At 29.6% G+C, this 25335-nt stretch overlaps 1 protein-coding gene across 2 annotated transcripts; it reads left to right on the top strand.

Moving 5' to 3' along the window:
- The first annotated feature begins 763 nt into the window (after positions 1 to 763).
- On the top strand, positions 764 to 25182 carry LOC130675623 (homeobox protein six1a-like). 2 transcript variants are annotated; one of them, XM_057481409.1, is made up of 5 exons: positions 764 to 2395; positions 3701 to 3962; positions 4051 to 4285; positions 21604 to 22084; positions 22881 to 25182. In XM_057481409.1, exons 1-5 carry the CDS (start codon positions 2099 to 2101, stop codon positions 23160 to 23162), a joined length of 1557 nt encoding a protein of 518 aa, XP_057337392.1. In that variant the 5' UTR covers positions 764 to 2098; the 3' UTR covers positions 23163 to 25182. The 2 variants fall into 2 exon arrangements, with proteins under 2 accessions (XP_057337392.1, XP_057337391.1); XM_057481408.1 differs by having other exon boundaries at positions 765 to 2395; positions 3680 to 3962.
- The last annotated feature ends 153 nt before the right edge of the window (positions 25183 to 25335 follow it).

Below are 25335 nucleotides of genomic sequence, written 5' to 3'. Positions count from 1 at the left end.
TATTCTAGATTATATATAAACAATTGCGATTAGTTATTTATACAGTTAACAAAACGTTTTTATTTTAAATTGCATACTATAATTTTATAAAAATACTATTACAATAATTATATTACTGTTTCCAAGTAAATTGACCGTAACTACTTGTTTCTATTTCTTCAATTAATGTCAAAGTCTCATGAACTTTCTTAACTGTCATATGATTTGTTTATCATCTTCAATTAAAAAGTTTTCATGAAAATTTATGCAACTGGTTCTTTCAAAATTTATTATGAACAAATTTATTCCAAAACTTTATTTTTTTTTGTATGTAAACAAACACCGACTTTCGACAAACACAAAAAGTGTTATTTTAAAAAAAGTAGTTTTATGAATATTAAAAAAAATGTTAAGTTTGAATATAACACAAAGAGATTGAACATTGAAAAAGTTTTATACAATAACAACAAAACATCCTGAGTGCAAATAAATAAAAGGCGGGGGCACATATAAAAGTTCTGAGTCACATGCTCATACCCCTAAGTTTTTTAGCTCGATTTAGTTATTTCGAAGGGGTAAAAAAGTGGGTTCAACTATCGCGTAACTAGTTAGTTGGTAACATATTCAGCAACCAATAGTACAGAGGCGTTACAAAGCTGACCACGCCTGCTATCCAATAGACGTTTATATTCCTGGGCCCTGAACACACTGAAAGGTCACGCCCCTACCAATGTGTGATTTGGTGGAGGCACGAGGATGCTGAAACGGAACAGTTAAGATGTTGTGCGCGAACCAGTCGTCTCACATGCGTGCGTTAGCGAACGTCATCATAGTGGTGAAGCTGTGTGTTGTAACACCTAGTAAACTCATTAAAGTGTTGTTTTTCTTATGACCTAAAGTGGATTAGTCAGGGATAATAATAACGATGATGATTATTAGGATAAAAACAATAAATATTTATGTTATTTATTGAAGAATGCTATTTTGAACATTCAAATAGTGATTTTAATCTAGTGAATTGTGTGTTAATTATCTAGTGTTGCATATCATTTAATGCGATAATTCAATTTATATATATTTTAAATTATTATATGTTATATATATACATATTTAATGGACGTCATGGAAAGTGTGTTATATGTGAATATAATATAACTTGACAAATGAAAAAAAAATGTTTAATTTGATATTTAAGTTGGGATATCACATTCTCACTAGTGGCTGAACTAATAATAGAGTGCTGGTTCGCTTGAGAAAAATATATTTAGGAAGTAGAGAGACGAGAATATGAGTCTATAAATACCGTATATTCACATCTCAGACTGTGTGTTCATATATATACTTATTGTACAACCTGTAAAATATATAAACGTGTAATAAAAAAAAAAAACAAGGTATAAATCCTTGTTATCATCTAGGAACATAAAATCCGTTTTGCCATTAATCAGATATTGGGTAGCATGTGATCAAGTAATACAAGACAATTAAAACGTGTATGAATTTTAAAAAAATCCATGTATTTTTAATGAAAAAGAGGCCAACGGATTAGAGAATAATTGTAGTTGACCTCGCGGTAGCTTGGTAATTCGAGAAATATCCCTGGTGTTAGAGTGGTGTAGAGAGTGTACACAGAGTAGGCAGAGGCAACAGCAGTAGCAGCAGCACCAGTGGCTCGACTAAAAATATCTTGCTTCAAGAAGTCCGTGTATACTTTACTCTATATTTTAAATCTACTTGTATTTAGTTTTCCATTTCTATCTGTCGAATGTCGTTCAAGTGATCAAAACTACACGCTTTCATTATCATTTTTATTATTTTATTTTTGTTAATTATGCAAATACTTGTCAGAAGACATGATGATAAAACAATTTTACTTTTCTACTGATGGAAAATAAAGATTTTGGGTAGTAAATTGTGAGCGCATAGACACAATAAATACAAGTAGGCATAGTAAGTTGGGTTTTGGAGAAATAAATTGATAAAGAGGAATAAGTATAATTTAAGTATATAAAGTAACAACTCAAGTGTTGGTGAGACAGTGTGTGGAGAACGTGTCAAGTTCACAGTGGAGGGTGGAGGTAACGGTGTACCTGGGGGCGTTATTGGCCCCAATGAGGTGATGATGGGCTACGGTGGTGCCGTGGGGACCAGTGGCGCTATGGGACCGTCTTCAGGAGCTGATGTACTCGGTTCAACTGGTGATTATAGTCCCCAGGGTACCCCAAACTCACTGGGTGGTCACGCCACGGGGTCCGTCGATGCTGCTGGCACTTACAATATTACTGGTAGTGCCGGAGCCCTTACCACTTACAGCCCTCAAGACAGTCCTGCCAGCTCTGCTGGAGCTAGTGCCAATACTAATGAAAAGCTGCCCACTTTTGGGTTTACTCAGGAGCAAGTTGCTTGCGTTTGTGAGGTTAGTCCTTTTTTTGGCTTATTGTTTGTTTTCTTGTTCATATATATTTTGTTTTTATACTGAGAGAAAATTCAATGTTCGGTTACTTTTTTAACGCAAGTAAATATATGAATAGTTTCAGGGTTTAATATTTTTTTAGTAAAACTAACGAAATTTTATTTTGAATTCTGTAGTTGGTCGGTTCAAAAATTTCTTTTTTTACTTACAATTATCTTATTATGTCAATATTGAATTACCGAATGATATAATAATCCATTGTTATTTATAATTTCTTTTGTTAGATTATCAATGTTGATTTTTTAATCATAAACACTGAAAATATTTATGTTACATAAAATAACTCCGTAAATTATGTTTTATTTTCTTGGTCCAATAATTTTTAATGTCAGTTTAATGCTTCGTCGATAGCTTGGTCTGACAACGAACGAAAAATAATAAATATTTTTATTATATCATTTGAATCATCATATATACAAGTATTTTTGAACCGCACACTAAAGTTTGTCAGCGCGTGATCCGACGTTAAGAAATAATAGCCGTATTTGAAAGTATGTTTATGTTCATTATATTAATATAATATTTACAATATATCAGTCAATGGGATTTAAATTAATTCACTATAAATATGTTTTTATTATTTTTATTGTTCAGTTAAATAATTACAATAACGTTAAACTATAAATATATTTCCTTATATATTAAATACTAAATTTTTATAATGAATTTAAATAATACAGCAATTAATAATATTACAAACAATATAACTAATATTAATATTTAGAATACCCAAAGTTATAAATGAAATAATGAATTAATTGTTTGCGCGAATAACGGCCGTACGTCGTTAGCTCCTTGCTTTCGTCACACGGAACTTTTAATAATTTAAATTAATAATAATACTATGAAATATATGTATGCAATAACACACACATATATATGAATGCAGTATTTAAAGTCATAAAACAATTGTATCGTTAATGATCCGTGTGACGTGGGCGCTAGTTGTCTTGTATCGCGAGGAAATAACAATTTCGGGTTAATCCGTTTTAAGAAAAAAGGTCATAAAAATATTAAAATAAAAAATAATAATTTAGGTAACCGTTAATTAATAAATAACTGTAGGTTAATGAGGGGTTTGTGGGAGATGATCTATCGGAAATCGATAAAGATAATAATGATTGAGGATACGATAATGATAATATATACAAGATATACTAGAGTAAGAGGAGATCGGGATGAGTTCTGCCGACTAACAGTGTGCCCCTCCTGTCTATCGTCTTCAAGGCGATGGTGTCATCTGTCCAGGTACTCCAGCAAGCTGGTTCCATCGAACGTCTTGGCAGGTTTCTCTGGTCATTACCACAATGTGCACGTCTTCAACGGCATGAAAGTGTGCTCAAGGCAAAGGCAATTGTTGCCTTTCATCGATGTAATTTCAAGCAGCTTTACCAAATTCTTGAAAGCAACTCATTTAGTCCACACAATCATCCAAAACTACAAGCCTTGTGGCTCAAAGCTCACTATATTGAAGCTGAAAGACTTCGTGGCAGAGCACTTGGAGCTGTTGGTTTGTATTTTTTATAAATATATAGTTTGTGGACATGTGTGTTGGTTTAAAATGTTTTATATTTAATGAAATGGGTTTATTTTTTTAGGGAAATATCGAGTGAGACGAAAGTTTCCGTTACCAAGGACGATTTGGGACGGCGAAGAAACGTCTTATTGTTTCAAAGAAAAGTCAAGAAGTGTTTTGAGAGAATGGTATGCTTCAAATCCATATCCGTCACCGAGAGAGAAACGTGAACTGGCAGAAAGTACTGGCTTAACTACTACACAAGTAAGCAACTGGTTCAAAAATAGAAGACAACGTGATAGAGCTGCTGAACAAAGGTTAGTGATAGTTTTTAAATTAACAGTTGTACTATGTTATATTATATGCGTGTGTTAGCGAATGATGAATATGAACATCACATATATATCAAAAAATTAAAACTGTTATTAATATAAAAAAAAAAAAAAATTAACTAAAGTGTGGATATATTTTTTTGTATTTTTAATCTTTGGATTCTTTGGATACAGTATACCCAACTCTTTTGAAATAACACGTTTTTTCACGAGCCAGTGAATACGACGATCATGGACCGCAGGCTTTGAATTAGCATACGTTAAAAAAAAAATAATAAAATAAACTAAATAAAAATAAATGGCCTCAGTGTAGCAGTTCGATCAGATGGATAATTTTTTTATAAAATATTCAACGCATGTAGATTACTACAGACTTTTTTTGGATATTCAACCGAATTTTTTCTTTAAAGTTTAATTTAAATGTCTGTCGTCAGATTTTTATTGTTTTTTGACAGCTATCGTCATTTTATTAATCCATCAAAAGAAGTCGAAAAATTGGTGGCTATTTTTGTATTCTTTACGATTGGTTTTATGGTATAGCAAAAATTTTATCGCAGCATTTAATATTTTATTAGATAGTATTATCATAAATAAAATGATTTATGTAGACAATAAATTATTAAATTCAAAGATAAACTTTGTATAAATTTTTAGCTAATTTGAGAATTTTTCGTATCAAAAATAACACCCAGCGAACCTTTGAAAGTAAAGATTTTATCTCGTACTCGTTTCAGTAAATTAACAGATCAAATTTAAAAAAAAAAAGGTGAAATGCCAGAAATACATTTTATTCCGTTAAATAAATGAATATATTATATATTTAATGGAATAATTTATGTAATTATTTTCTTCATTATCTTGATCTTTAAATGTCACTTAGTTTATTACTGCAAATAAATAATTATTTTTGACGGCAAATATTTAAATTAAAATTTTGACTGAAAAAATATTTCGTCAAAAACGTCTGAAGTTTTATAAATGTAGTGAAGAAAGAGTTTGCATTTATTTTGAATTCTGTTGGTCAGTAACATGATTTAACTTGAAAGAGATTGTTGATTGATATATATTTATTTGCTATAATATATCAGTCAGCACTTGACCATTGATGAAATTAGTGAGTCGGAAGCATTATCACATATCCCGGCTACTCAAATATCGGAATGAAAAATACAACTCATGATCCGTGTTGTCCCGAAGGTCGTTGCTCCACATCCGATTTTAGATCGCCGTCGAGCCCAACGTAATGCATTACCATCTCTCCCACAACGTTGTAAGACACAGGAAAAGCACTAAGAATATATATATACATGTATACTGGGTGAGATTCTTGAGTAATATCTCGTTCCATTTTTATAAGAAACTAATGTATGAGGAATTCGGTTGTTTAATATTTTGAGAATATGAAACTATAATGCTGCAGCATGAATAAGCTAACTTTAGTCAAGTAGACTACTATGATTCATCAAGTAATAACTATCAAAATTCGTTAGTCAATATTATATATATGAAATTATTTTATATTTCAATTAAAATAATATTTTGTTCTCTAATTAATTTATCAAGTTGATGTAAAAATTATACACTCAGTTGATATCTTTCTCTTTAGTTCCAAAACTTTTCTCTCTATTAATTATTGTTATGACTATGGTAATTTATAAACAAGAAACAATTTGTTTCTCGGAAGTTTTGCTTAATCAGCAATCAATGTTATGAAACATATTTCTAAAGGGTAACTTTTTATCAAATTTAATTCATGGAAAAATAATTTAAACTTCAAATTAAAAGTCATTGGACTTTAAATTATAATCAAGATCGAGGTGTTTAGGTTTTTTTTAGTGATTCTATTTAAGTTTTAATCTAGAAAATAATTATGGAAAGTTTTGAGCTGAAGTAAGTTGAAAAAATAAATAGTTAATTCTATTTATCAAAATAATAAATAAAATAGCTGAGCAAATTTTTGAAACATTTATATTCTGATCGCATGGGAAAATAAAATTAACCACATAGTAAGACAATGTATGTGTGTGTGTATATATAGAATGAATTGATGATACTTGATCGTACTTCCGAGACGTGATCATGCCTAGTGCGAATCTGCCACAACTGTTGAAAGATATAAAAGTTGTCATGAGACATCGCATCCTTACACTTGGACATGGTGTTTTTACTAGATTGGTTTGTATATATACTATAATGAAGAGAGAGGAAGTGGGAAGCACCACCACTGCGGAACGGCCGCGAAGTCGACAGGAACGATATCGAATTTCTTATGGCTTCTGTGTATTCCCATGGTAGCGTGTGGCTGCCGTCCTCTCTCTTGTATACATTTGTAAATATATATATATATATATATTCAACCACAAATTTTACGTGCTACAATAATATATTTCCAGAGATAGGTATATTAATAACAGGAAATCCTACAATATATTACTATATTAAGTCGAATTTTCGTTGTGATATGTTCATTATATTAGCAGTAATCTATTGACTGATCGCTATGTTTTGGCGAAGTTGATAATTGAGAATCGAGATATTCATCGACTGCAAAATTGTTTTCACCGGAATTAATAGTCAATTTATATTAAATTATTATTTATACATAAGTTTGAAAAAGTAAAAATCGTCATAGAAGAAGACTTTTTGGACTATCCAATTGTGCTCCAGAAAACTTTTCAACTTTCCGCTAAGAAAATTGATAATTTTTAAAATAAGAGAAGTTATTGGTTTCGGTCCGATTTTCGAAAATCGAATTTCTAACAGATCTTAACATTTCGAGGTTCTAGGAAGCCATTCTGACTAATTTCAAGATCATGTCCAAGTGTATGGATGTGTGCATGTCGTACGTCTGTATATGAATATTCTGTAACGTCTGAACGGATTAACCGATTCGGCTTTTGGAGGTGGCGTTTGAAGCAGCTTATTAATTCCGACAATTTTTGAGAAATTGAGCATAATCGATACGTTCAAAGATATTTCAGAAATGAAATTTCTTCAAAAATGTTTTTTTCGGAAAATTTCTAATTTACTCCATGGATTGATTCCAAAATCTAATCAGCTCTAAAACTCTATATCATCAGCCCTAAAATTGATCCGATAACTTTTTAAAATTAAATTGAATTTGTTTGTTAAATCGATCGGGAAGATATCGTACCACATAATTTTTTAATACATAAATCATATCTTGACATTTTCTCTAACAAATTCTCTAGCTCTGAAAATATAGACATTTATTGAAGGAAATGGTTATTGAAAATTAGTCTGTAATCAGTAATTGCTTTGATAGTTAAAAAGTGATATGGTGAAGAAAAACTATTTTTCAATGACTGAAAACACCAGACACGCGATACATATCATATAATTTAGAGATAAACGGTTGTAGGATGTTACAGGGGGCGGCTGCCAAATGCTCTCTTGGGATAAAGAGTACGGGGGAATAAGTGTCTCGTGGGCGTTTGTCCCCATGAGAAATAAAACAAGCATAGATATGTACCCTTTTATATAACACCTTGTTTCCCCCACGAGACAATGTGTACAAGCCAAGTTTTTATTACGTTGGCGCAGTAAGACTGTCACGGTTCCACGAGAAACTCAATTGAATATCTCAGCATTTTTTTATCAAGTCGACAAGACCTGAAGTAGCTAAGTATTACATCAGTATATCAGTTATATGATAGCTTTACTCAGAAATTCCACGTTTTATTATTATGTAGACTATGATTATTTGTGTTATGCTTCTCATTTTTCCAATATAGATAAGAAATTACTACAACTGCTGACAAATTTTTATCAATAATTCGTGTACCCGCTGTATCAAATGATTTGAATAATAATTTTTTGAATTATCAAGTTTATCAACATAGGAAATTAATTTAATCAGTTTTACCCTCGAACACATTCGTCATAGATTTCATAATCTTCTTATATTAAAATACATATTGTCCTCTGCATTTAACTATTCGTAAAAAAATTATAAATTTGTGGAGGAATCGTATCTAAATAAAATAAATAATTATAAAATGCATAATTTCAAGGACAAGATTAATAAGGTTTAGATTCGTATAAGAGAGGGAGGGACAGAATGAGCCTCTTAAAAAAAGGGCTTATATAATATATTCTCAGTTGTTTTTTAATTTGCTTTACTTCTTTCTAGCCCTTTACCACACAGAAAAAAAATTGTCGACTGAAAGTAAATATCCTTGATTCAAAAAAATATTTTTGAAAATTTTTTCGGATAAAGTAGAAATCTCCTCTGACCTAGACCAATTCTCTAGGCTCAAAAAAATCTTGATTTGGTTCTCAAAAACGTTTGTCTTTCAAAATTATATTTTCTTGACTCAAGATAACTTGTTTTCTGTGCATGTATTTAATATCAATATGCCACGTCTATTGAAAATTTTTTTCACCCCTTTTACTTTTTCTAGCCTTAAGGCCATGTATTCGGAATCAATATGCTCAAAAAATTAAAAATTCAAATTTGAGGCAAAATGGGCCCTTTTATGTTATTTCATCTTAAAAGCTAATTAATAAATTTTTTAGAATATTCTCTCTAAACATGAAAACTTGAATTAGTGAATATTCGCTGGGAACCAGCTATAAGTATACCATTGGTTGAATTAGTGGTATACTTATAGCTGTAGAAATAGTGACTATCCACTGATTCATAGTGAATTTCACTAATTCATTTTTAGAGGGTTGATATTTCGCGCTTAATTATTTTATTGTTTTGGATACAGATAAATTGAACGGAATATGGCATAGACTCGTATAGCTCAACTGGAAGAGCACTCGGCGCGTAGCCGACAAGGTCTCGGTTCAACTCTCAGTTCGGATTATTCATACACAGAAAAAAAAATTGACTTGATTCAAGTGAAATATTCTTGAATCAAGAATGCTAGTTTGAAAAATTCCATTTTTTTTGCTTCAAGAATTTATTCCTTGGCTCAAGGAGTTTCAGGATTCTTAAATCAAGATTTGTATATGCTTGGTTCAAAAGTACATTTTTTTCACACAATAAATTTAACTCTCATACCAAGTAACAGATTTACTTGGGTGAAGTTAAAATTTTGACGCCAGGTGGCGCCTCGATGAGTATATCGTATTTGCTTGTTTTTCTTAATTCTCAGTTGGTTGTAGTTAGTTTTGAATTGTAAGTTCACAACTATGTATGAACATCAAAACATAAATCTCGCCGTTGATAATTATTTTTATTTAATGGATATAAATATGAACAAATTTCGTTATCATGATACCTAAAGTAGTAAATAATTACTGTGTTCAAACTTTAAAGATTTTCACAGTAAATGTATTTAATTGTCAATGGTTATTTACTGGATAACCTCAAATTTTCTATTATTGAAAATGTGGTCATTGAACGAAAATATTATTTAAATTTTTAGCATAAATAAATTTTTTTTTAAATAAAAATATGCATTAAACTTCCAATTTAAAAATTAGTATAAGTAACTACACTGTAAAAAATTCGCGGAGTAAATGCGGATTAAATCCGGAGTGAATGCGGAGTGAATGAATTTTTAATTATTCACTCCCCTCGGAGTAAAATTCACTCCGCAGGGGAGTTTTCGCGGAGTAGATAATTTTTTATTAATTTAATCCCTCCGAAGTGAAATTCACTCCGGAATTTTGGAAATATTATTAATAAAATATAACTCCACATAATAAAATCGAAGTAAAAATTCAAGTATTACATTATTGATCAGCTGATTGCACACACATACGCACATACATATTCAGGCACACACGCGCACTCGCACACACACGCACGCACACATTTGCACACAAGCACACAATCAAACACACACGCATACATTTGTACACACACGCACAAATTTGCACACACGCACAAATTCGCACACATGCACAAATTTGCACACATGCACACATTTGCACACACACACACACACACACACACACACACACACACACACACACACTCGCACACACACATTGTTTAGCAGTTTAATATAAATTAATATAAATTTATTTAAGTATTAAAACTCCGGATTGGAGTGAATTGGGAGTGAAATAAAATCCGCGTCACTCCGAGATCACTCCGCTAAAAAAAAACTCCCAATTCACTCCGCATGCGGAGTGATTTTTTTCAAAACTCCGGAACTCCGAGTGGCGGAGTGAATGCGGAGTGAATTCGGATTTAGTTTCACTCCGAATTCACTCCGGATTTTTTACAGTGTATTGTATTAATAAACTAATTAATAATTTTAAAAAATATATTTGTATATTTCTCAATCGATTAAAATAACATCCTGATTCAGAAAATGCGCTATACTCAAACTAAGTCGGTATCATCCTGAGTCAATATTATCAGCCTCAAACCAAGAGAAAAAAATTCTTGGGAGAAATGAATATGCATCTTGTTTGAACACATAAAACGCTTCTTTCAAGAATAAAATTTTTGAAAGAAAAATTTTTATTCTCGATTGAAGAGTTATAATTTATTTATTCAAGATTGAACTTTTTTTTGAATTGAAAAGTTTAGATGTTTCGAAACAAGAAAGATATTTTGAAGAAAATAATTTACTTGAACCAAGTTAATTTTTTTAACTGTGTATTACACGCAGAAAATTTTATAATAAGACTGAGCGAAAAATTTTAGATAACGGTGGGACAACTCGATATACTTGGGAATTATACTATTTGTTTCAGTTATTTTTAATAAAATTTTATTCAAATATATTCTAAAAGATAAATGTTTTTACTATACCACACATATTAAACTGTTCTGATTACTTATAAATTGATGAACTTCTAATTTGAAATTCAAGTAGTTCCTCATACGTTATATATACGTTTCCGCGACCTACTTCTTTGTAGACAAATAGGCATTCCATGTCTAATCCGAATTCAAACGACCAACAATGCTTAGAGTGCTTAGAGTATTTTCAAAAATATTTAATCCTACGCTGCTGTCAGTAACTTTAACAATTTTCGGAATAATTATATATTATTACTAAAACTTTATAATAGTTTCAAAAATTACTACAATTCAGGAGTTTGAATCGATGAATAATTATACTACAAATAAGTAGTAAATTCATGATTACTTGAAATATATATTTATTGACTATAACTACTAGATGCATTCTGACATCTTTGTTACTGTAAGTAGTTACAGCCATAACGACATACTAAATAATAGTATAGTAGTTTCAAGTAGTCATGACTCTGAATATGAAATTAGGAGTCAAAATAAATAAATACTTCCAAAGGTATAATAGTACTAGAACTATTTTAAAAATTCCGGCATAGACTATGATAGAACACGGTAAAAAATATTGTGTTAAAATCAACACAATTTGTGTGTTAGAAACGGTCCACACAATATTTGTGTTATTTTTCAACACAGACTATTTGTGTTGAATTTCAACACAAAATTTGTGTTAAAATTTCAACACAAAATACGAGTGACATAAGAAGTAACTTCAACACTTTTTAAATGTTAATGGTGACACAAAAAAAATGTTAACTTTTATATTTGTACCATGGATTATTTTTAGGTTATCAAAAGTGTCAACAATTATTATTTAACATTTAACTATTTTGTGATAGTAAACATGATCCTAAAGTTAGCAGACAGTCAACAATTTTTGAATTTTTTAATCAACAAATCAATTACGAAAAAAAAATAAAAATATGCGCATGTAGAAAAATAAAAAAGCTACAGATGCAATTTTTTGAATATTTTTTTTTTTAAACTATACGAATCATGAACTTCGGCAACTTAATTTTTTCATGTCCAATTGAAAATAAATAAAATCAATGTCCCAAAAATAATCTAACCAAGCAAAACTGATGCTTAATGGCGCTTCCCGCGTGAATAGAAGGAAGACATTTTTTTTTAACACAATTCAACTGTCGTTTCAACACTTTTTTTGTGTTGATTTTAAAGTAACACTTAATAAATGTTGATAATATCGATTTTTGTACTAGGTAACACTTTTAAAGTGTTGAATAAGAGATCGATTGAAAATTTTAAAGTAACACAAAGAATTGTGTTGATTTGACACAAAATAATCAACACAAAAAATTTAACACGGACCGTTTTTAACACAGATACACAATATTTTTTACTGTGAATCAAATAGTTGCTTATTATTATTAATTGACAAAAGTGAAAAAACTTTCAACTCCTAAGTAGTATTGATTCACGTTCATAACGATAAAACCTCAAACATCACTTCACTTCCTCTGAATGGGATAACAAAAGAGGGTGAATGCGGTGGCAGTAATGGCCTCTTCGTAGCGTAGTATGTCAACAAAACATTACTGATGGCGTATATACCAACCCCAAAGACCACCATACTCTCAACGCGTGGGCGTGCACTAATTTCATGGACACGTGTGAGTATATGAAAACGTATTTGTTTTCCCGTCATTTTGTCTCTGTATATGTGCACATACAGGCCCCGCTTTATCTTGGTGTACTGACTCCCCTTTTGAATGTGAAGAGCACTGTATAGCATCGTAAAGTACGGATAGGACGAATGTCGAGGCTAAAGATGAGGGCTCAAAGAGGAGGATATGACCCTTTTATATACCTATTTCAAAAGATTTGATCTCTCTTTTTTATATAAAGAACAATTGAATTTTTTTTTGTACAAACATTCCTTCAGATATAATTGCTCTACATTTCGTATGATAGTATTCTTGCAACACACATTGTTCACATTTAAATCAAATTCTAAAAAACAGTTTTAACATTTAATGAAAATATAATTAATTGAAAAATTATAGAATTTTTATATAAAAAATAATAATTTTATTTTTTAATGTAATGAGATATTGAAAAGTCAATGACAGTTACTTTTTTTTTAAATATCTTTTTCCATAAAAAAAAGTATGTTTAATTTTGTTGAAAAATAAAGGGACGCTTGTTATATCTGTGGTATATAAATATATGAGTCAAAAAATAATGAGAGAGAAAGGGAACCGCTTTCGTCATTCTCTTGGAGCTCTTACGACCTTCCAGGAGAGTAAATATTGGCGCAGCCACCCCTAGGAGAAATCTCCCTTGGCTTTTAGCGACCAACTACCATCCGGCTTCATCCCTCGTTACGCCGCCCTCGCTTTTTGTTGCTCATCTCTAGTATGCTCGGTATAGCGACCACCATTTTGAAACTCTCTGGTAACTATATAGATAATTTCACATTTAACCGAAATATTAAATTGAACATTAAAACATGTATAGTAATGAAGTTTGATGCATCAATTCTCTAATAACTCTAAGAATTAGTAAAAATTACGTGACAATCACTATTTGGCAGTGAATAGTCACTTATTGCCACACAGAAAAAAAAATACACGCTGCAACAGGACGCAGTCCTGTAGGAGCAACAGGATAAAATCCTGTTGCAGCGACAGGATTTTCATGTTACAGCAACAGGAAATATCCTGTGGGAGCATCAGGACAAAATCCTGTTTCAGCAACAGGATTTTCATGTGATAGCAACAGGACTGCATCCTGTTGCAGCACTTATTTTTTTTTCGGTGCAGTAAAAAGTATACCACTATTTGAATTAGTGACACACTTTTTACTAGTACATTGTAAAAAATTGGGAGTGAATTCGGGGTAATTACGGATTTTAATTAAGTCCGAGTTCACTCTGTCACTCGGAATTTTATAAAAAATTATTCCGCATACGGAGTAAATAGGGATTTTTTTTGAGCACAGTAATTTCGGAGTGATCTGGATTTCATTTAAATCCACATCCACTCCGATTCGAAGTTTTAAAATTAAATTGAAGTCTTTTTAGGAGTGAATTTCACTCCAACCCGGAATTTCAATATTAAAATAAACTCCCTTTCAGAGTGAATTTCACTTTGAGGGGATTAAATAAATAGTCATCCACCCTGGATTTACACCCGTTCACTCCACTAATTTTTTACAGTGTAAACAGTGAATAGTCACTATTTTCACTATTTCAAAATTAAGAGAGTAAGAGAATAATGTTATTTTATTTATTCTAAAACAACAAACGGAAGATTAACTGAAACCGGAGAGCTATTACACCAATTGTTTAAGGCATTGCATAAAAACTCGTAAAATGTGAATGAGGGACCATCAGGAAGAACTTTTATATATAAAAAAAAAAAAAAAAAAAACAGCTTTGCAGTTGTTTTCAGAGTAATTCACGTTATAACAACTCGCGGGCGTACAAGTTGGATGTATAATCTTTTGGCAATCCGAGAAGTTGCAGTATACTGTTTTAAAATATATTTCAGATGATCTTGACCTTTAATACCATGAAAAAATTTATAAGCTAGTCTTTTATGTGTTTAAAAACTGACATGTAGGAAAATTTTTATAAATAAATTCATATTTTATTTTTTATTTTTGACTATTGTAAATAATTAAAAATATTTTTTATTTAAAAAATATCATTATAAAAAATTCTATTGACAGACAAGTAAAACAACATGACTAACATTATTAATAGTTTAAATTAAAAATTTAGTTGCAATAACAGTATAAACGAGGATGATGACGATAAACGCATTTTGCTCACATATTCACAATTACAGTTATAATACATGAGTTAAAATTTAAATGAAGTAAAAAAAATTTCGTAATTGGTAGTGTAATGTCGGTATGTAAAGTCAATGAAATAAAAAAACATCGATAAAAAAAAATTTTTGAAAGTAAAAATGAATTTAAAAATTTAAAGATTAATTTATTTTATCAAAAATAAAATATTTAAAAAATAATAAATAATTTAAACATATCTTAAAGATAAAAAATTGATTATATCTAAACGACTCAAGTCACGAATTTTTAAACTCGAAAAAGGTCAACCGATTCAACCTTATAAAATTTTAAAAACAAGCATATGCATTTAAATGAGTTATTATAAGCCAACTAACTGATAAATCAATTAACGTCATGTAAATATATATTTTATACTGATAAATTTAAAAATCAAAGTTTTTTCTCCATCAGTAGATTTTTTTATTTTTAAAAAATATCGTTCTTACATTAACTTATGGAAGCTACATGTGAACGGGGACAGAGGGGGCATTCATTCATGCACGCGTTCTCAGTAGCATCTTTCTTTTTTTACGATGTGTCATGTCAGTCAGTATGTATAATATGAGCATGTGTGATGTACATGTGTGTTAAAACATCGTAAAATAAAAAAAACGTTTCAATATGTATATACAGAGACCGGGTACACCCCTCCACGTGCAGACGCATCCAATTTGCGATTACGGCCATTGGCAAGGATAATGATCCTATTATTTAGTTTAACGAAGTCGGAGTTTTATGTTACGTTACATGTATTTATATCTACATATGTATAGATGTAAATATACATATGAGTTTATAAAATATTTTTTGGGTGTATACGAGAGAGAGAGAGAAGGAGAGACAAAAATGTATTGATCATTACTTTCGTATCCATTAAAATCATTTAGCGATATCAGCTTCATTATTTATTGTAATTAATTTAAATGATAATAATGTTGCAGATTAATTATTTGATAAAAAGCATAATTATATTTTACAAGTAAACATAATAAAAGTTTAGTGAACTTAAAGTTTATTTAGCTGTATATTATATTTGTATTAATGTATATGTATATATGTATATTATACATAGAAATTTGTTAATCTACAGTGTCTAGTCTCTATAGTCATTATGTAATGAGGTAGATTGTATGGCTCATAGCCGACGATTAAGACTCTTACGAGGTTGTCTCGTCTGGCTCATCTAAACGTTCTAATAACTTGACCAACAATTTATGTCTCACGGTCACATTTTATATTTATGTTACTTGTATATGTCTTTATACAAAACTAAATACGCGATAACTACATTAAATAATGTATTAAATAATTATGATCCTTGAAACAAGTGTGACAGCAATTATGTGGATTTTAATTTTTGATAAAAAATTATATGCATTTTGTTTTTAGTCAACACATTTCTCAGACATTAATTTATATAATTGTAATTTATGTATCTTACAAGTAGTAAACACATTTTACACATAATATTTGTTTATTTAAAGAATATTATGTCACTTAAAGATTAAATAACAAGACTATTTTTGATTATTTGGAAGGCTCAAAAATTTAACTCAAGCATATTTATAAATAAAATAAATTTTAAAATAGTAATTGAGATGATAAATAATTTTTTTTTTCAACTATTGTACACAGAAAAAAAAAGATTTCTTGGCGCAAGAAAAATTTTGCATTATGAAATGGAAACAAAAATTTTCTAAGGACTAGAAAAATGTTTCGTTTTCAATTTACAATGCAAAAAATTTCTTAGGGCAAGTAAAAATCATCTTGAGGAGAGTAAAAATGTTTTGCGTCAAAAAATTCATTTTTCTGTGTATGCATTCAAATTTTTTGAGGGTATAGTGGCTCACTTTGATATATGAGTTAAATTTTAGTGAAATAAATAAAGATGTTAAAATGATGAAAATTTTTGTAAAATATTCAAATTATTAATTATAACTATCAGTGATTTCAATATATATTCGACTGTAAATATATACATATATATATATTATACAGTTCGTCAAGTCACAGTGGGTGTTCCCTAATCTTGGATCAGCAACAAGTACGATAATCAGTGGTTCTACACCTACACATAAACACATAACGATTACATACACTCATAAAAAAATTTTTTTTTATCTCTCTATCATTGTCAGACGACTTGTATATAACATTTATTTTTATAGTTTTGTAATGTATATCTTTTTGGGTGAGCTAAAAAGATAGAAGGATATGGACTATTGAGTACATTGGCAGGTTCAACGTAATCCGGATTAAATAAAATTTTGTAACACCAAAAGTGTTTTAGTATGATCCGGCGCATCTTTGTACTTAAATTCATTTTTTTATCTTATTTCAGTAGTAGCTAAAATATTCTATCTTTGAAGCCTGTTATTATTATTATATGTCTAACAGTTTTTAAAAAAATTTGAGATAAATAAAAATAAATCATGTGAAATAAAAATATATTGGAGCCATTGCAACCTATTGAAATTGGTAAATAAACCCTATTTTTATTTACCTGAGTAAACTAATGTGGATATTGTTTAAAGTCAAATAACAGTGTTTTCATTACCATCTACTTATAGAACCAGCTGTCGAACCCCATGAGATTGCTTTTTGGTATCTTTGGTTATGGTTGAGTTTAAAAACCCGACGCGAATAGAAGTGTTGACGGCTCACCTGCTGTTTACCCACAGTAACTTTAAAAATTTTTATATATTAATAAAGTAAGAGAAAAAAGTAGCAATATTAGAATATATGTAAATACATTTCTTAATATCGGGTATTCTCTTAAATTTGAAATAGTGAAAATAGTGACTATTCACTGTTTACTAGTGAAAAGTATGTCACTAATTCAAATAGTGGTATATTTCTTACTAGCAGTAAGTGACTATTCACTGTAAAATAGTGATTGTAACGTGATTGTCACTGATTCGTTTTTAGAGAGATCAAAAATATACTTCATTAAACTTTTTTTTTCCCCATTTCTGCTAAGAAAATTGAAAATTTTCCAAAAAAAGAAAGTTACTCTCTACAAATGAATTATTCAAAATCACGGCAAATCAGTGGATAGTCACTATTTGTCCAGCTATAAGTATACTGCTAATTCAACTAATGGTGTATTTATAGCTGACTCCCATCGCATATTCACTAATAATAGTCGCATTTAATTTCATTACTTCATTTTTCGAGAGTATTCTTTTTTTTCGAATTATAGAAAATTTTATAATACACTCTCTAAACATGAATAAGTGGAATAAGTGAATATTCACTAATTTTGAGTGCCAGCCGAACCACTTTTTGAAATTAGTGGTTCAGTTTGAACTTGGAATTAGTGAATATTCACTAATTTTCACTAATTCATGTTTAGAGAGCACGGAGAAGAAAAATTGTAGTTTCTACTATTGCCGAATCGTTATTATTACAATCGCAAAATTTTTAGCTGTAGCTATCTTAATATTTTAACAATTATAATAGGTATAGTTAATTCTATCATGTGAGATGTTAATATGTTAACAGTTACTACTTGCGTTAGTAATATTAACAATCTGACGGAGCTGCGACTAGTCGTTTTTAATACCAAGATAGTAGAAGTTACTATCCTAATAATAAAAATTACTATATAGCATATGAGAGCTTACTATAATCATTTAATGTAGGTTTTATTAGGCAATATAATAGTAGATATTATGCTACGATAGTGAATATTACAATTTTTATTGCTTCGGGTAAAAAAGATATAAGAAAAGTATAATGAATAAGCTTCGATTTTTTGACTCCCAATTGATTCTATACATCATAAAAAATACATCAAATTGACGCATTGGAATAAATTTACAAAAAAAAAATAAGTACACGCGCGAAATACAAATTGGAAGTGACAAAAATTTTAATGCACAGAAATAATTTTTTTGGTTTTAAATTTATTTAATAATTTCAGATATATAGCTAATAGTTAATCAATAGTCAAATTGTATGTTTGTTTACTTAAATTATTAATCTATTATACAATTAAAAGTACTGCTACGAAAAATTTTCTTCAATAATTATAAAATCACAAATATAGTTTTGCTCAAGTGACAAAATCACGTTGAAATCAGTTGAAAATCCGACGCATACTATCGGTTTGTTTCTAAATTCAAATAAAGTTTAACCTTCGATTCTTCTCCGTATTTAAATGTATCAAATAAATATTATGATATTCAATGATATAAAAATTTATTTCAGAATTACCGTATTCATAGATGTAATATCATATTTCGGTTTCTACATCGTCATGCACTGCTATTAATTTCACACCACTGTGACCAACTTTTGAAGTGCAATCAAATATCGTACCGGATTTCTCATATTAGCTCAGTGGCATATATAAAGTACGAGATTTTATTTGAAATTTTAATTAAACTTTCGTGCATAATCAAACTTTTTTTTTTTAATTACATTATATTTATTTTTAATATTATAAGATCATAGTACAGTTATTTTCAATTTTAAACCTAAACATTATTAATTATATATTTATAATAATTTACTGAATTTATGTATATGGTTGATAAAAGATTATGATAAAACTATGGTTTAAATATTCAATTTAGCTTCATTAATTATTCATGCCGATTATGCATCAGTTATGTTTACTCTTTGTAATTTAAAATAATATCGTCAATATTATTTAAATACGCGGAGCATATATATTTTGAAAAAGTATTAAGGATTTTTAATTTGCATACAAAATTATATTATCACTTATAATAACAAGATAGTTTTATATGAGAATCAATTTTGAAAAAAAAAAAAAATCTATAAAGTTTTCAAATTTAATTGAAATTTTATCGTCACTATCTCTATATGTATGATTAATTTTAAAAAGTTCAGTTTGGAAGTTAAATTTATCGTGCGGTTATAAAAAATGAAATTATTTTGAATATTTAAAAAATGTTATGAACAATTTATCAATTTCAAATTGTTTTATTGTCTGATGAATATCTTATTTTATTATGTCCAAACAAAACTGTCGTATTTGTAATGAAAAAATTAAAAACCATAAAACAATGTAATGAAATTTTTCACATCTATTATTTATTATTTGTCTTATACATCTCACGCGTGTTCATGTATAAACCAAAGAAGAGTCACAGGAACTTATCGTTCAGTAAATCGAAGTTTCCAACGACCGACTGCTGGCCCAAGAATTTTGTATAGGTCCGGGTGGTTAATTTATGTGCCAGGCGATTAATAAAATTCACAACGCTAACCCGATCGAAATCTCAGCTTCAATGGTCGCACGCGCATATGCATATAAAGATGGTGGTCTATACTGGACCATTAAGAGACAAGTTCAACAAAAATAAAAAAAATAAAACGGTCAAAATAAAAAAGTTGGTAGAATAAAAAAAAAATAAAATGAAACAAAATTAATTAATTAATTCTAATAAACACAAGCAGATTAGATATAATAAAAATAAATAGCAAATGGTCAAGTTGACGAAAAAAAAAGTGGCACGGTACATGAATAAAACGATAAACATATCTCGATGGTACGTGTCAAGAATTCTAATCAAAACGGTAGAAACATGCGATACAGGAGAAGAAGAATAAGGAGAAGAGAGGGAGAAGTCTCGTGTCGCGGTTCTTGGGATGTCCCGTCGCGGAGGAGCCTGGACAAATTTACTACTAAGATGTTTGGATAAGACATACCTGGTGGACACCTCATTCGGGTTATATAGGCCCCCCGGATGCAACGGGTGGCACCAAAATACCTCTTTCATGTACTGTTTTTCTGCTTTTAAGTCATTCTCTCTTCTCAATAAGGCACCAAGAATATAACAGAATAAAGAAGACTCTGTATCTTGATCGTGTCTCACGAAAATAATTCTTATATTCCATCGTGTCTATAACGGGAGTCATTTCTTTATTTCTTCTTTTTATTTTTTTATTATTTTTTCGGATATCTGTCTAGTAACATTATTGATCTCACTTTTGATTCCCACGTGATTTTCGACACGGCCGTTTCTTTTTCATTTCATTGGTGTTTATAAAAATCAGATAGGAATTTCGTTTTCTTCAAAGAAATAAGAAAAAAAAAAGTAGTTCGTCAAGATATTTACGGTAATATATTTAAAAAATTTTTATCGGTTATAATTTTTATGGCTGTAAAGTATGTTTGTTTCGTGCAAATTCATCGTTAAAAAACACCCTGTACACGTATTAAATTCGCGGGGTGTCAGAGCCCCGTGGGTCAGAACGACTTGTAAAACAAGCGGTTAACGATAGCCCGTTGTCAGGCTGGAAATAGCTGCGCGTGCAGCACCGCAGGTCCTCCCCGGAGGTCTGCTCTGCTAAATTGAGTTTACGAGACGTCACCGCGAGAGGGAGTTGTGGTATGGTCTCACTTTTGCTCACTTTTATTCAACATTTTTTTCTTTTTTTCCTTTTTTATCTTCCTTTATTCCATTCAATTTATTTATTTTTGTATTTCACAACCGGCACGTAATTCTCACGCCCATACTGTATATCCTTGTTATAAATCACCGTCCATGTGCGTTAAAGTTGTTCAAGACTGTTGCTTCTTTAGCCATTACTTCTATATATCTTCACAACAAAATATATAGATGACATTACTTTATCAATATAATTTCTAAGTATATCTACAGCAATTCCAACATTTAATTACGAAAATTATCTGAAAATATTATATTTATCAAATGTATGTAAATATTTTGAAAATTAACGAGCAATATTTTGAATGTTCCAGTGGCCAGCGAGAAGATAAAGGCCATGGCGGAGGTTTAGTTGACTCTAGTAGCGAAAGTGGAGATGATACAAAACGTCAATCTATAAATTCGACGCAACAACCACAGCAACCATCCCCATGTGCAGTACAACAGCAACAACAGCAGCAACAACAACCGCGAATGGTTGACCATCAACAATCATCAAACATGTACCAGCTTCCCGCGCCTGTTTCTGTTCCTAGTCCACTCTCTTATCATCCAAACCACGGGAGCACGAGTTTGAGTCACTCTCATACGCCCACTCATCATATGCACCACGATACTAGCAGTGATAGTGGCGACGATAAAAGGAATATTCATCATCAGCTTCAACATCATTTACAACCTGGCCACAATACCAGTCACAGTTTAGTCCATCCTACTGCTACTTTACCACCACCTCCGCCCAGTTGTGCTCAACAAAAAAGCCAACTGGATTATATGCAATACTACAGTCCACAGGTAATTAATCAATAATTGACATATTTACAGTATTGTTCAAAATATCTTTTAATTATTTTAATTTCCGTAAGATGGAAATGGAGTTAGGTTATTCGTTTTCATTTTTAAAAATTGTCTTAAATATTAAAAAAAAAAATGTATGTATGGTATTATTTCAAAAGACCATATATAGGGTAGAAGTAGCATTTGTGGCCACTGCTCCCTTTTTGGACATAGAAAATTTTATTTTGAATAATGAAAAAGTATAAAATAAAATTTCCATTGCAACAGTGTGACAAAAGTATCTTTATACACATTTGAGAAATTATTAATTATGTCACTGTGTCCTTCAAAAATTACTTTATTTAAATTTTTTAAGTGTTCAAAACTGGCCCTAACGTGGCCAAAAACGGTACCTTCACCCTATGTAGATTTGACTAGATAATATTTGTGATATAGTAAAACATTTTCGGAGTAAACGCCCAATAAATCTGGAGTGAATGCGGAGTGAATACGAAGCGGATGACTGGTTTTTTATTTGATCCCTTCGGAGTGAAATCCGGAGATTATTTTAATATTGAAATCCCGAATCGGAGTGAATGCGATTTAAAATAAAATCTAGATCACTCCGAAATCACTCCTCTGAAAAAATACTCCCTATTTACTCCGTACGCGGGGTAATTTTTTTTAAACCCTGAAACTCTCAGTGACGGAGTGGATTCGGATTGAAATAAAATCCATAATCACTCCCGATTTTTTACAGTGTATCAGTTAAAGGTTCAATTGAAAAATTAAAAAAAATAAATTTATGTGATAGGATTATCTGATAGGGACACCAACATCAGCAGACATTCAAAAATCATTGCCTCATACAGCAACATCGATGCAAATGGGAGCGATAGCGCCATCGATGGGCAGTTTGAGTCCCATGGGGCCATCAACAATGTTACCAAATTCAATGCAAAGCGTTAATGGTATGAATGCGATGTCAATGAATATGGGCATGGGAGCTTATCAAGGCATGAGTTCAATGGGTATGGCATCATCTCATGCTGGTTATCATAGTGGTCTTGTATTAGGTGATTACCACTCGTTGTGACCCTGGGTTCCAGGCAATCAAGGCAAGCACAATCAAGAAAAGACTTAGGTCATTTATAAATAATTGGCTTTTTTTTTAATATGTACTACTATAAGCATTTGCGTTTTTAAATTATCGCGGCATTTAGTTTAGTAGAACAAATATACCAAAAAGTAAAAAAAAGTAAATAAATAAATAAAAGAAAATAAAATAAAAAATCGGAATAAAATGATAAATTTCTTACGTTAAACGAGCGATCAAATCGTTCAATTTTTAGATGGTAATTATTAAAAATTTCAAAAACAAAAAAGTTATAAATAGATAAACAGTTATAGAAAAAGACAAAATAGCATTTCCGTTTTGGATTATTATTATACAGAATACAAGCTTATTACAAGTACATTCAATATGTATATACAATGATTGTATACTTGTTTACACAACTAACGCACTATATTCCTCAAAATAATTAGTAAATACTAACGTCCATTATTAAATACTACTGTACCGAGTTCAAATCATTCATTTATTTTACTCTGATGTATAAATTTTTGAATCAAAAAAAAAAAAAAAAAAAAAAAAATAAGTACCATAAGAATATTTAATTTATATTAAAATAATTTCACATTCTCTATCAAGACATTGTCTAAATTTTTGAGCTTTTGAGTTTTTCTGTATATATGTAGATATTAGGTTTTATGGTCTCTGGATTAGACGCGTCAATTTATTATCATTATTAATATTATAATTTTTCTTTCGTTTTACTTAGATCTCCCAGTAATTAGTGGATAAGTAGTTAATAAAAAATAAATTTATGTAGTAAGTAATACTCTATGAAAAATTATCTAAAGTGTAAATAATCAAAAATTCGAATAAATTCGTTTAATAGAGAAGTTCGGAGCTAGATAAAATAATTATAGATGTAAATGAATATTTATTAGGAACAAAAAAATTTTTTTTTCAAATTTAAATTAAGAAATTTCTCTACTGTAAGATTAAATGTGATACTTTTGAAACGATTTATTTATTTAATAATTTGAGCGGTACATAATTTGAATATCTTTAGATATATTTATGTAAGCTTTCATAGGAAATTTGATTTTTTTTTTTATTAGTTAATTTTGCAAAATCCTAGCAAATCTTTTAATATTCTGTTTAATTATAAATTTAATTTTGATCGTGTCCCGGACTTTTCTATACGAGTTAGCGAATTAGAAGATTACAAACAGGATAATGGTCCATGGGACAAAACAGGGTAGAAAGCCAGAGTTTTATGATTATAAATAAATATATATATATAAATAAATAAATATATATTATATTATAGGGGGACACGCATACTACGATTAAATAAAGTAAAAAAATAACAACATTTTAAAAATGTTTCAATATTACGATAAAACATAAAAAGTAAAATTTGAATTTTTTTTAATCATTGATTTATTTAAAATTAAATTTTTTTTCTTTTTAATAAAATTAACGCGCAACAATTTTTTACACGGCCCTCTTTGGCACAATTTATTCAAACTACACCCAACATTCCGAAGAATGAATATTTTTTAGTGAAATTAACAAATCTACAGGATGATAAACAGCATATATGTCATTTCTTATACAATAATATATTTATTCACCCGAAATAAAAAATAAATAATTATATTAATGATCCCTTGTGGTTAAATATTTTTTTCGCACAAAAGGGATAAAATAGTTGCCAAATAATAAATAAATGTTTTACAAATAAAGACAACATTAAAATTATTATATATATGTATGTATATATATGTAATTCTGATATTTTTTGTTTTTACGTTTTTGTCAACTATATTTATATATATGTATAACTGTTGTATACTTATAACAGAAACAAAAAATAAATAAAAATAACAAGCGTGTTCTTTAAATAGACTACAGACATCCCATAAAGCACACATTAATAAAAATATATTTAAAATAAAATAAATAAACAATACTTATGTATTGTCGAGAATAAAAGTATTAAAATGTAATGATTAAACTATCAAATAAAGTTGATGTTATTTAAAATCATAAGAGTATTGATGTAGTTTGAATTTATTATTATTATCATCATATCACAACAAAATATATTTCATTAATTTCTATTAACAACTTTCAGAAATAATTCATGATTAAATTTTTGAATGCAAGTCCTGCATGCAATCAGAATTTTTCA

The sequence above is a fragment of the Microplitis mediator genome, chromosome 10 (assembly GCF_029852145.1).
Source record: "Microplitis mediator isolate UGA2020A chromosome 10, iyMicMedi2.1, whole genome shotgun sequence".
Taxonomy (NCBI): Eukaryota; Metazoa; Arthropoda; class Insecta; order Hymenoptera; family Braconidae; genus Microplitis; species Microplitis mediator.
Note: the sequence above shows the minus strand (reverse complement) of the source record. Positions and strands in the feature narration are given on the sequence as shown.